This window comes from Scophthalmus maximus, chromosome 10 (assembly GCF_022379125.1).
Source record: "Scophthalmus maximus strain ysfricsl-2021 chromosome 10, ASM2237912v1, whole genome shotgun sequence".
NCBI lineage: Eukaryota > Metazoa > Chordata > Actinopteri > Pleuronectiformes > Scophthalmidae > Scophthalmus > Scophthalmus maximus.
This window is the reverse complement of record NC_061524.1, coordinates 6300001-6313875: the sequence shown is the minus strand read 5'-3', so window position 1 is coordinate 6313875 and position 13875 is coordinate 6300001. Positions and strand designations below refer to the sequence as shown.

Below are 13875 nucleotides of genomic sequence, written 5' to 3'. Positions count from 1 at the left end.
AGTCATGGAGGAAAACACCCAGGGGTCCACCCCAAGAGTCTCGTGGGACATAAACTGTCCCGAAAGGCAGCAAGGGGTAAAGTAAGGACTGAGGACAGGGCTTGGAAAGCCCTTGGCTGCAGCCCTGCTCACTCCACTGATTTTATTTCTGCTATGATGCGTAATGTTAGCATTCACCCTCAGGTCACCTGAAGCCACAGATACCAGCTGGGGTGTCCCGAGCTGTGAGGCTGTTGAGACGCAGTGTTTACAGTCTTGGCATTGCCAAGCCTTTCTTGAATGCCCCACCCCTGGTATGAAATGATTGAGACCAGGTCCTGGTTGGCCATGGGTGCATTGTCCTAAGCAGTGTGCATATTGATCATGACCATACTCCATTGGTATCCTTATACCACAGCTCAAACAGGTGTGGCTTACTGGGCCTTTTTTTCCTGTGCAACACAAATACGGTGTATATTACTGCCAAATGCAGTGGCAATATTCATCCCACCTAGATGCGACATGCTGGCAGGGAAACCCAAGGGGACCATTTTCCTTTTGGAATTACCCACGCTGAACAACAGCTCACATCCTCAGACTAGCTCAGATTACGAGAGGGACTTCATCTGTTGGCGTTGGACAGCACCTAAACCATTCAATAATCAAATGTCAAGATAAACCTACACGTCACTGCTTTACCTCATGGAAAACAAGGGTCCAGAGTAGCCATGCATGTGTGGTGCTTATATAGTATAGTGTATGACCGCCACAGGTGATGTGACTTAAAGAGCATCCACATCACCTGCGCTTATGGAGGTATGCGCCGTATATAATAGTGTGTAGGGTGGAGAGGTAGTTTTGACAAATGCAACCATTAACAGCACAAATGGTTTTCTATAGAGCAGGATGACGAGGTGAAAGGTGTTGTTGTGTTGGAGGTGTGCTGGTTTCACAACAATTACATGCAGAGTCGGCAACCAGCAATTTTATCATCTCATTAGCCTTTTCCATTTTGATCCATGATCCTCGGATATAAAAGTGTAGAATATGTCCATATTTTTTACGGATGTATTTTTAATCCAATTTTTACAATTGCTTGTGTTGGTCACAAATTAGCTGCATTTATCAAACTGTTTTAAAATGCATGCCTTTCAGTGGTTTGCTGGTGGAAGAAATTAGAGGAAGCAGCAGCAAGAATATCTAAGTCACAGCTCTGATGGGAGTGATCAATAAATTGCAATACATATATAAATTAAAATCTTGTTATGTGAACACAATTTCCATGTGCAGTGAGGGATTATTACCATCATTTGAGCTCTGCTCATTTTCAGTTTTACCTTAGAATAACATTGTTAAACAACTGAGCTAAACTGGCTTGGTTACATCCTGTCTGATCTGTTGTATTTCTTGCCCTGTGTTTTTGCCCCGTTCCGAACTCTCGGCAATTACAGGCTGTAATAAATCAGATTTATCCTTTAAATAACTGAAATAGTATATTTTTGAAGTTAAAATTACTCTGTAGATCCTTTTGTGCTTCAGTTCCAGGTCTACAATGACATTTGTAAAAGTAGTTAATATCATTAGCTACATGTTCTGTATTAAGTTTAAAATAATCACTGGCACTGTGATTATGTAGAGAAGATGCTGTAACCTCCAGTGTTAGCGGAGGAAGTTACACGTCATATATATATAGAGCTTCTTTCATCCAAAAAGGTCTCTGTCTTTCCAAAGAGGTAGGACTATTTTGTTGGCAACACAAAATTTCTCATCAGTCTTATTTTTTTTTCCCTCTCTTTGCATTACAGGGATGAGCCACTGCTCATTCCATACAATGAAAATCAGTCTGGTGGTCCACAGGAAATGCATAGTAGCAGCAGACAGGGCAGAGAGAGTGTTCAAGTGTTTCCAGTGTTTTGCCGCTTTGTCATCTTGTTTTATCCGCTCCCTTGCCCTTCAGTACCTTATTCCATGTCATATATCTATCCAGTTATGCATCGATCCATTTGTCCCTCCATCCAATAACCCAATAATAACTCTCCTTTGTCTCTTGGGGGGGGGGGGGCATGACGAGGCATGTCATGGTCACGAAGCATCAAAGCTGAAAGACAGGAGGGAAACAGTGCAATTACTGCATGTAGATGCATGACGATTCATTCAGTTATTAAAAATAAAAGGCTACATGATTGCAATTTTACTGAAAATAAAGAGCTCTGCTCATGAAGAGAAGGCAATGGGTGACCCAGCTTGCCACATAATGAAATCCGACTTTCAGGGGCTTTAAGACTGTTATTTTTAGAGTCAGCCTCCTTATTCTCATTACTGCACCTGAATTATTCATCTGGCATTGTGGAAAAGATTGAGTAAAGCTAATGGCCGAATTAGGGCTCAGACTTGGTTTTCAGGGATAGAATTATTTGAAGGTTAGAGTTAGGAATTCAGCTGGGATGGTGAAGGTTAGCATGAGTTAGGGAATGCATTTTTTTTTTAATATAATGTTAAACAAATACATGTCCTTCTGTGGTTGTGTTTGACCAATTTTGCGTTGAAAGTTCAAAGGGCCGTTTGTTAGTCAGGAGTTCAGGTTAGAATTAGGGTTGGGCATTTATTTGTGATGGGTTAGATTAATGTGAATGGGTTCGGGAATGCATCTTCAAAAAGCGGCCATACAACTACACAACATATGTGTGTGTGAGAGTAAGACTCACCTGTCCCAAAGTTTTACACTCCTACAGGAATTGGTGCAGCAGCCAGCAGATATCAGAGCTGCAAAGAAACCAACAGAAATGACCAATGATGTAATTAGTGGCAGCACTCACAGTCAAACGTGTTGGTGTTGGGTGCTTTGTAGACTTTTAATAAGCCACAGTATGTTGCAGCTAGTTCTTCTAAACAGATTCATAGTGACAAGTGTATTTCCTCACTCTGATTTGTTTCCCTGATCGTATATGAAACAGACTGATGGCAGCCACTGGCAACACTTCCCATTACCCATCGTCTTCTCTGTTCCCGTCTTGTCTTTTCGTGACATAGATACAGTATGTCAGTCTGTCTGAATCTGTTCTGGCCGCAGAACCCTATTTTTAAACTTCATATTTATTCAGGTAAGAGAGGAGCTTCACAGTCACTTAAAAAACACATTGACAGGCTACACGTCACTACAGTGGTTGTAGAAATAAACTATCAAAGAGAAGGTGGAGGTCCACTACTGTACGTTGACAAGGAAAACTGGATGCGGCACGCCTGCAGCTGAATAATATGGTTGTTGGACTGGAACAGAGCCAACCACACCACAAATTCTCACTGTCTTCCGGACACATAATTACACAGAGAGGGGAAAAAAAGAAGCTGGAATCTTAAAAAGCTGGTGAATTCTGCTCTTTGGAGAGAAGACAATCTCGAATTAAACATCAGTCACGCCGCTCTGCGTTCCACACATACGAAGAGGAACGTCGACTGTATTTGTACAATGATGTTAATGCTGCTTTACTGATGCTGTTCTAAACCTGACTAGCCAAAGAAGTGAATTTCTTTAGAGTATATGTTGTACACAAATCGCATGACTTAATATGTCTGATCACTGGTAATTGCAACTTTCAGAGGATGGTGGCAGGTTTGGCTCTTGCAGACAAACAGGACCACACGCTTTCTGCACTGGACTGGAAAAAAATACACAGTACACTTTGGTACACTTGGCTCCAAAAACGGATGAAATTGTCCCGAATAACTGACTTTGCCTATTCACTGTTTTCTCGGTGTTGCATTATTGAACTTGATGAGGAATGGGACTTTGGGAGCTTGACAGCCAATTAAGTTTTACAATAACTCTGGAACCACAGCTCAAACATTAAAAACAGAGGAGGAAGTTGAGTTGAACATGTTGATAACCAACTCCCACATTAAGTTGTCTCTGTCACTGTCTCCCCCCCAAAAAATATTTTACTATAGAAGTAGTTTTCAAATAATTTGAAGTAAATTTCAATCTGGCCAAATTATTTTTTGAATCAAATTATTGTAATGATAAAATATTTCAAGCGTTGGTGCACATATAATATAATAGAAATAGTTTATTGTTTTTTTTTTAAACAAGCATCTGTGTTTATGTTTGAATGGCTGACGTGGTCTAAATCATTTTGGGAAATACTGCAGTAATATATATATATATATATATATATATATATATATATATATATATATATAAATAAAACTCTGAGAGTTTATCATATTTTTCTCTTGATCTCAGAATAATATTGTAGACTGTCAGTGTGTATATGTCACATTAAGTCACAGGTGCTGCTGCACTAGTCAAAGCTGTGTAGCCACATTCGACACAAACACACGTCAGGCTGACCAAATGAAGATGGCTGACCGCAGAGAACACACGCTGTTACAACACAAGCAGCTGGGGAGAAGTACTGATGCACACCACTGACTGTGGTCATTTGTGGCAAGTGAGCCACTCTGCACATATTCTAAAAATAGAGTCAAAAATGCTGTCAGTTCGCCGGATCAACCTGTGCTGGTCCACCAGACTCTCCTTTGGCTTCTCATACACTCACTCTGCCCTCGTTCCCATGTTGACCTGCTTTTTTGCCTCTGGTTGTGTTTCAGTGGTCCAGGCTGTCAGAGGGAGGCGAGGACAGGCCTCTGGGCTGGTTCACAGCTGTGTGCTCCGCTCCGCCTCACTGCACCTCACTGTGTGTGTCAGGGAGAGTGACGGACGGAGGAGGAAAAGAGAGGGTCAGAGAGGAGGAGAGAGAAGAAGGGTTTGTGTGCTCAGTGGACACGTGCGATATAGTTTTCAATTTTGTTCTGCAATTTCAAAGACGGAATCAATAGGAACAGAAACTGCCGATCTCTTTGACCAAGAGAACTGATCTTCTGTCTATCATCAAAGACACACACACACACACACACCCACACTCACACACACACACACACACACACACACACACACACACACATATACCTCACTCAATAGGTGGTTGAGGGACAGAGTGGCAGCTTTTCTGAATTTAAAATAAGGCTAATTTCTGATTGCACAACCATAACCACCCACGCTGCAAGCCACACACGCAAACACACAAGGTGTATATGACACATTTATATAACTGGTAATAGTAGTAGTAGTATATAAAAAGCTATAACACTTGAAGCAGGCTTGGAGCCAACACCTGGACACATTTGGTTATGCATATGCATCTACAAAGGGATGTCTGTGTGTCTGTGCTAATGTGCTATGTGTGCATGTGTGTGTATTGGTCAGTGTTCCATAATACAATTTCCATGAATATGCAAAATGTTTCTGTGTTGCAATAATGGGGAAAAGGGCTTCAAAGCTGAGTGGAGATGAATTGCCAGGGAAGCAGCTGTTGGCCTAGTTAGCAGGCCTGTCCTTAACACAGGACCTCTGATCTCACACACACACACACACACACACACACAAACTTATATCACACAAGCCTGTGCACGCTCACACACAGCTTGTACTTGCACATGTCCACACAAGCTGTCAGCTTCAGCTGAACTGTGCCAGAGACCTCCACTGACCGTCACAATTGTTGTGTATGTGCGTTATTATGCATGCGTGTTTTATTGTGCATGCATTTATTCATCTGGGCCCACGCGTGTGTATCACTGATTTTGCTGTAAATTTACCACCCCATAATCCACCCATTTGTTGGACTGTAATCTCCTGGGATTTCTGGGTAATGTAGTCCTTGGCCACATCCATTTAGCTTTAATAGCTTAGCAAGTATTTCAAATTAACAGAATAGTTAAAGAGTTTTGGAAAGAGTTTTTTCTCGCCTCAACTACTGCAGTGCCCTTCAGACAGGCCTCCCTTCATGCACAGCGAAACCCCGGCGCATCTGGTCTTCCATCAGCCCAAAAGGGCACATGTCACTCCGCTGCTCATCAACCTCCGAAGGCAAACCATGGCTGCCAGAATCAAGCTCAAGTCCCTCACGCTCGCCTTCGGAGCAACATCTACTTGGACTCAATCATGCGGCCTTACGTTCCCCCACTGCCACTTCATTCCTCCAAGGATCGTCTTCTGCTGGCAATGCCATCCCTGCACACAAGGCAATCGCAGTCCAGACTGCAGGGGTGTCCCCTCTCTTACTTCAAGAACCTCTTCAAGACTCAAACAATTCCAAGAGTACCTCCTCTCATAACACCTCTAACAACTTACTATGCCCAAATAGTACTTATTTTGGTGCACTTCCTAACCTGAATTCCAGAACTTGTCTTATTGAACAGATTTAGCACTTACTGCTTACTTCAAGTTCTCCTACCGTACTGAGGCTTTAGTGTGGTCCCCCAGCTCTAAGTCACTTTGGATGAAAGCATCTACCAAATCAGTACATGTAGATTAAATGTGAAATGATCTGCCAACTGTAGAACTATTATAAAGATACCGTTTAAGAGCTTTTACAGGTTAATTCTTCTTCTTCGTGTCCAATGTGGTGTTTGATGGCCTGACTATTAGGGCTCTGTTTTTTTGCTTTACTCCAACAATTTAATTTAAAACACAATTGTTCCTAAGCAGGTAAGAGCCTTTGCCTTGGGTTTCATACTCAGGGAAAACTAATGTCAGGATATGAACCAATTTTTTTTTCCATGGTACGGAATGTAACACTGGCTTAAAATAGACAATGTGTAATAGAAGCAGGTTAAATTGACTCAGACCAAACATCACTGCTACATAAACCTTTACACAAAGTTGCTGACATATGCATAATGGTACATTTTATGCGGCAGTTTGAGAAAGTGCACAGTAGTGCATACTGGACTCCACAGAGGATACAGTACACCAACTCCTCTCTCGCTTTCCCTTATTAATCCGTCTTGGATAGAGGCTGCATTTGACTAACTGCCTTCCTTTACGATTGCATTCCATTCTTACAAACATATATTTGCATTGCAAATCTCAATCAGGAAATTATCACTTGTTCAGCCTGGAGCATAGGCCCACAAAGTAAATTGATTACCTTGCACAAAGCAACTGTGTTTCTATAGAATATTCACAAAGACAAATATACACAGTGCATACAATACAACATACAATACCACGTGGGGTCTTCCTAAGCAACCAAAAGTTTATGCATTCACTGTACACTATGCCTACAAACTCATTAGAATTTCATTTCAGTTGTGACGGGTTCCAGCACACAAGAGGAGAAAAAGGAAATGAAGAAGCAGACAAGTAAACAAAAGACCAGGTGAAACAGGAGTAATAATGGAAATATGACTCAGTAAGGCGAAGGCAAAAATACTAATATGGTCAGGGACTGGAAACAATTGGTAGCAGGATGGGACAAAGAAGTGAAAGAAGGACACTTATGTCCTATAATTCAGGTTTAGAATATAATCCTGAGTATATTCAGGATTTCAAAAGTATGTTGGAAAAATGGAAAGTCTGGTCTGTACTCCATCATAGTAAATGTTGAAGTATCTAAAGCCAAATGCTAATTGCACAGAAGACGGTGCCAATAAACCTGTGATTTGCATTACATTTTGCTTTCGCCTTTGACCATTGTCTTTGGTTGCAACATACATTGCAAAACAGTAATAGGGACCATATTTAAGGAATCAACTTGGAACAGCCGTGGGCCACAAACAAAATATGGCGATAACAAAAAATACATTGCATTCTGTCCGCAATATTCCATAAAATCTATTGCAGTCTGGCCAGTTACCAAATTGTTTTCAGTTTAATTCTGTCAAACAGCATGTGCACACAAATGGTGAATTACTTTTCAACTCAAATGACTTCATTTTAATATTGGCAGCGCTGAATTTCCATATGTCAATGCCAGTATGTGTGCCATTCTGCTGTGTCTCATTTTACTGCATATATAAAATCTTAACAGCTTTTGAGTTAGGTAAGTGCTGCTGGGTGTCCAAAAGGCAGCACAGACATAGTCTGGAGGGAAAGGAGGGAAGGATATGACATTGATCCTGAAAGACACAACAACCTTGAGCTTGGTACATAGCTTTTATGACATATTTGTTCGAAGACACACACTCACAGCCTACATCCAGCCTGTCATCATGAGTCACACGCATTGTTAGTTGTCCCACAGTCTGTGTTCAGTCAGATTCCATCCAAAAGTCGGAGTCATGGACTTAGATCGACATATTCTGTCTCTGTCGGTGTAAAAAGAAGGAAGCGCATAGTTCTGCCCTAACACACACTTACAGCACCGTAGTGACACGCACCAAATCTGAATTCCAGTCTTCACTCACACGGACATGACAGTTGTTACGAGCTAGGGGAACAGATTGTGGGGACTTAGCTGGCATTGAGGGTCACGAGTGTCCCTTCCAACCACTCTCCCGCAAGGGAATCAAAACTGGGATTAGAGCCAGTCAACTCCCTCAGTTCAGCCTTAGTGGACCTTCATCCAAAAAACAGACCCCCTTTGGGATGAGGGAACAAATGCCCGCATGGTGGAGATGAGATGGGACCAGATGTAAGTTTGACTTCAACACATGACAGACAGGTAAAAGTGCACCGGGGGAAATGGATTTACAGTACTGTGATTGAGTCGTCCAGATTCAGACATAAAAGACGTTTGGAGAAACGATTATAAACTTTGACATATTCAGAGAAAAATACAGACTTCAGAGGATCCATCACCTGAATGACCCTTTCCAGAACAGCAACATTGAAAAATAGCCTCTTATCTTTAGCCATTGCTTTGTGTCTGCCATCGGGACTTGCTGCCCGAGAAGCACAGTTAACCATATCTGGTGAATTGTGATCACATGATTGTTGAGGTTGGAGGCTCATTATACAGCTAAAACTCTCCATTGAGACAAGAATATATCATTGGAGGAAGGCCAGCACCAAAATCCTCATATTCAATTACCTTAAGGGATTATCCTCAAGGCTAACATAAAATATAATAGGGAGCTGTTTTTCAATTATATCGAGGACATGTACACGTTCCCAATATGGCTTCATGCAATCAAGACAAACCTGAACATAGACCCGACTAACTGACGGGCTTAAAGACGGTGGCTGCTGTGCAAGGAAAGGGGTGTGGTGAAAAGAAAGATTGTCAGTGTCTTGGCAAAAACTAGACACTAATGAGAAAGAAATGAGAGTTTCCGAAGAGATGCATGTTTTTGTACAGAAACCAAATAGTACTTAAACTAATTTAAACAAAAATCAAATAACTCTTACTGTTGTGAACTCAAAGTCTTACGTTCAGTCAGTTCATCTTACCTAGATAATTCAATAAATGTCCATGCGATACCCATTACAGCAACATAAACAAAGGTTGTCCAAAAAGACAGTGAGCAGGGTAAAGGTAGTATAACAGATATAATGTAGTTTAGGCGATTGTGCATTGAAGAGGACTGAGTATGAGAAGCCAGGAGTGTTACGGCGAGGGAGACTTGTCAATCGGGAAGACCCCCCCTCCCAATTCATTGGTAGGGGAAACACAGGACTCCTCCAGTCGATCCTACATTCATTGTACTTTATAATGATAACGTTTTAATGGCAGGGGATTTTAATAGTCACAAATGATGGTGCTTCCTCTTCTTCTTTGTACTTTAAGTGATGAATCAGCTGCTATTGATCTCCTGGTCAACAGTTTCAACAGTCTATGTCAGGTAGCACTAGAAAAACTTGACCCCCTGAGATCAATTTGAAAATCCTCGGTTAATCACTTCTCCTGGATCGATGGTACCAACACTCATGTTGGAAAGCAGAACATATTATGAAGAATTATTTGACACTGACCTGAGTCAAGGATGCTAGACCAGCTAATGTCACTTATCTGATGGTGCTTACCATAAGATATCACATAATATGAAAGCCAAGTATCTCTTTCACTACATTCCAGGCAAATATGCTACTCCATAAAGTATTTTACAAGTATAAGAGTTTTCATGATAGCTCTGGAGTATCCATGGAACTGACCAGAATAATTGCCCATTTTGATTCTTATAAACACAATTATGTTTGGGTTGTTTTTTCTGAACAGAGGATGGTTGATGGTTGATGACCACACAGTTGTGTGATGAGTAAGTTTCTTACATTTTTAGATTCAGATGAACTGGCCCTTTAAAGCTTTAAGAGTCAGTTTGCATTTGAAGAATGTGGCCCTTTCCCTGTCTAGTGCAGTAAAAACCCTCCAGCACTGTCCAAATGTTTGTGGTAATAATGCTAATGTCCCCAACATGACGTGGGAACTGGTGACGTTAACACGCAATGTGACATTTTAAGTGCCGGATCTGTTTAAGCAGTTCAAATGGTCAAATGCGTGTGCGCTGAGGTTTATTTTGGTGACAGCCCAAAAGCTGCAGGTATCCAGACGAATGTGGCTTATGTTTATTAATAGCAGCAGCAATGTAATACATTATGTGCTCGCTTGACAGAAACTGACTCTCTCTCTCTTCTCTCTTTGTGTGTTATAGACCTCGCGGAGGCACTTTGGCCAAACTTCACAACTTCAAAGGGCTGTTTGAGGGTAAGGACTTGGTTTTCAATGTTCAGGATAGAATGTGGTTTAGGTTTGGGTTTGGGTATTTAATTGTGATGACCAAGGTTTGTCTAAGGGGCTGAAGAATACATTATGACAATGCATGTCCTAACAAAGATAGACGTACAGACTGTGTGTGCGTGTGCGATTTGAACTTGCCATTTAGATACTTTTTGCCCATGCACAATAATTTGATCTTGGGCCATCTGAGCTCAACAAAAACTGCTGTGTTTTCACTTGCACCTAGGGCACTGATGTAACACACACACACACACAGGCACACACACACACATAATGTAATATACACACAAACAACAAAATGCAGGCCATCTGTTGCAGTCAATCCCATATCTGACCCTCAGCGCACAATAAAAGCATGTACCCCATACACAAACACATCGCCAAGAAATAACTGCATGACATGACGATACAAAAAACAGTTGAGCATTGTTGGAAATTGACTCCGTATTTAAGCTATAAAAATAAATGCCATTGTAGATGATTCTGCCCGTTTAACTCATGGTCCAGGTTGAGTTCTTCCTCATTTCCTAAATCCCCCGTCAACCTGCCTAGGTCATTTTTAAATGCTGCAAACCCTTTAACCCATGTTAAATAGGGATGTTATAATGAAATAACTATTTTTTGTACATTAGGTTTTAATGCTGCAGTAAGGCTAAATTGACGGTGGATACCCAGCCCGAGCCCAATGGGAACTGATGGGTCCAGCTGGGTTTGGACAAAAGTTTAGAAATTATGTTCAGGGCCGAATTCTGCCAATTAATAGGCAGCGAATGGTGATGGTTCTTTTCAGGGTGCCCACTTGTGTAATCTGGTTTAACCAATGACATGTATGTATGATGTATATGAAGATGGATGTCTTCCCCTGCATCCCATGTACTCTACCCACAGGATCTGGAGCAGCTGCTTATAACCATGAATAAGGGACATTGCTCAAGGAATGGGCCAGTTTCAAGATGCATGTTGTCCAGGGTACTTTCAAGGTGAGTAGCAGTCACAAAATCAATCTTTGATTAAATTCCTCAGCATGAGTTGTTGGATGAAAAATGCGACCCTTTTTTAATGAAAAATCTTGCTTTTTAATATTTGTGCTTGATCCTACTAGGACAAGTCATAGTTGGAGGTGATGAAGGAGGTGGCATCTCACATTTCTCTATCCGAATCTGGTTTAGCTTTCTGCCATTGCATTGATTCCAATTCGTGAGCCATCTTCGCCATAAACAGGGTAAGCCGGTTCATTTTTTCATCAGTGGCCATATGTAGTGTATGTGATCGTTCCTTTAATAGACCAAGACAGGCCTCAGACGGGCTGCGGGGTGAAACGCTTAACAGTCTGTGTGCAGATCAAAAAACCCTGGAAGATTGCTTTGAATGACCCAGGGAGGATGGTGTGTAGTGATCCAACATGCAGCCTGTGCCACAAAGAGGGCCCCAAGTCATTGGCTCATGTCTTCGCCCACATTAGCACTGATCTGAAAAGAGACTGGATAGTTTAATGCGACATGGCAGCAGTACCTTTGTTTTTTGCTTTCTTTCACCGACCTTAAAGTGATCACTTTGGATTTCTCGGTTGATCTAGCACAGTTGCCAGTCAGGAGTCCTTTGTGGAGACTCTGCTCTGGTTGTTGTATCGTTTTGTAACGGGGAGGTCTGGACATTTCTCTGAACTTTTTTTATGGAGGGGCTGTATATGTGAATGCAAATGTGGCTCCGGATATGTACCACAACTTTTTCTGCCAGCCCCCAGTAAAATGTCTGAGCGGGCCGATGTGAGAATACAGCAGGGAAATCTCTGGATGATTTGTGGTGAGCAAATGGGCGCTCAACCCAGGCGCCACGCATCCGGAATGTTCCAGACATTTTTCTCCATCCATCCATCGTCTGCCGCTTTATCCATTTAAGGGCCATGGGGGGGCTGGAGCCAATCCCAGCTAACATTGGGCAAGAGGCGGGGTTCACCCTGGACAGGTCGCCAGCCTATCACGGGGCCACATACAGAGACAAACAAGCATTCGCTCTCACATTCACACCTACGGTCAATTTAGAATCTCCAATGAACCTGACCCCATTCTGCGTGTCTTTGGACTGTGGGAGGAAGCCAGAGAACCCGGAGAGAACCCACGCATACACGGGGAGAACATGCAATCTCCACACAGAAAGGTCCTGGTTGGTTTGAACTGGGATTCGAACCCAGAACCTTCTTGCTGTGAAGCAAAAGTGCTAACCACTACACCACCGTGCAGCCCACCCAGACATTTTTCTGACCCGGACAATCTCCTGCTGCCTTCTTTATACGAGGATAGAAATTGTCCGGACCCAATTTTACGGTCAGTCCCTGACTAAAAACAGCTCACTGTCATATTTTCAAATCAGCTTTTAGCACTGACTTGATTTTTTGGTTCTATGGAATCTGTGTTATAGCTCCTTTTTTAATGTTCATTCGTGAGATTCCATCCAGGATTCTGTTACCACAGAAAAAGGATAGGGCCCTACGGTAATGCTGCAATCAGTCACTGGCCCACGCTGGGCCCCTGTCAAGAGATACTTGCCACATGACAAAGCCTGGCACTTAGAGATGTAAGCATTCTTCCTAATCACCTTGTACACTAGCAGCCTTTATCAAGCAAGCCTCATGTAGTTAAAGTAACAGCCCTGAATTCAATTCTCTTCCACAGTTCAAAAGATGGGTAAAGTGTGTTGAGGCCTGTTTTACCCTCCGCTGCGTCCCTGGACACAACACATTAATTCAATCACGCTCAAAGTAAACGCTTAGAAACACATGCACAGAGAGCAGAAACACCACGAGGGAGCGCTTTGGAATATTTAATGTTGGCGAAAGCAAGTCCAGCCGTCGTGCCATTTTCGAAGCGGAACACGTGTCCTCCGCTGTCAAAAAGCAGCCTCTTACAAGGCCGCGTGTGGAATAAATGAATGTGAACATTTTAGAAAAGTTGAGCAGCTGTCCGCTGCTTACAAACGCACAAAATTGAATAAACATGGCCCTCAAACTCTCAGCACTATAGCCACTGCCAGTGAATCCACAGCTGCTTTAAGTTGATTCAAGAAACTTCGGCTGTTGTGCCGCATTCAGAACATCTCAGAGGTCGCTAGCGCAAAGTATCATGACCCAGGCTCAAAATAGACTGTAATTATTTGAGGGTTTCATTTACATTTTTTAAAATGTGTTAAAAAAAGAATAACTTAGATATATTTTACCAATGGACGAGGTTAAAATCAGACAACTCCACATACAGCCATCTCTGTCCATTGCATTCAACATGTCAAAGCAATATTTAGATTTCACTTTGTGTAAATGTAATCATGGGTTATGAGTTGAAGTACAAGATAAAAGTTACCCTGTGCCTACCGTTGTACAGACTCT

At 42.1% G+C, this 13875-nt stretch overlaps 1 protein-coding gene across 1 annotated transcript in view; it reads right to left on the bottom strand.

Moving 5' to 3' along the window:
- Positions 1–913: 913 nt before the first annotated feature.
- ccdc85a (coiled-coil domain containing 85A) overlaps positions 914–13875 on the bottom strand; it is a 15067-nt gene continuing 2105 nt past the window's right edge. The window contains exons 2-4 of the mRNA XM_035606960.2: positions 13861–13875; positions 2685–2742; positions 914–2077 (exon numbers count right to left, since the gene is read on the bottom strand). The exon at positions 13861–13875 is cut by the window's right edge and continues 1066 nt beyond it. Of these exons, the coding sequence (XP_035462853.2) occupies positions 2062–2077; positions 2685–2742; positions 13861–13875 (89 nt within the window). The 3' untranslated portion in view covers positions 914–2061. The remainder of the gene's footprint in view (positions 2078–2684; positions 2743–13860) is intronic.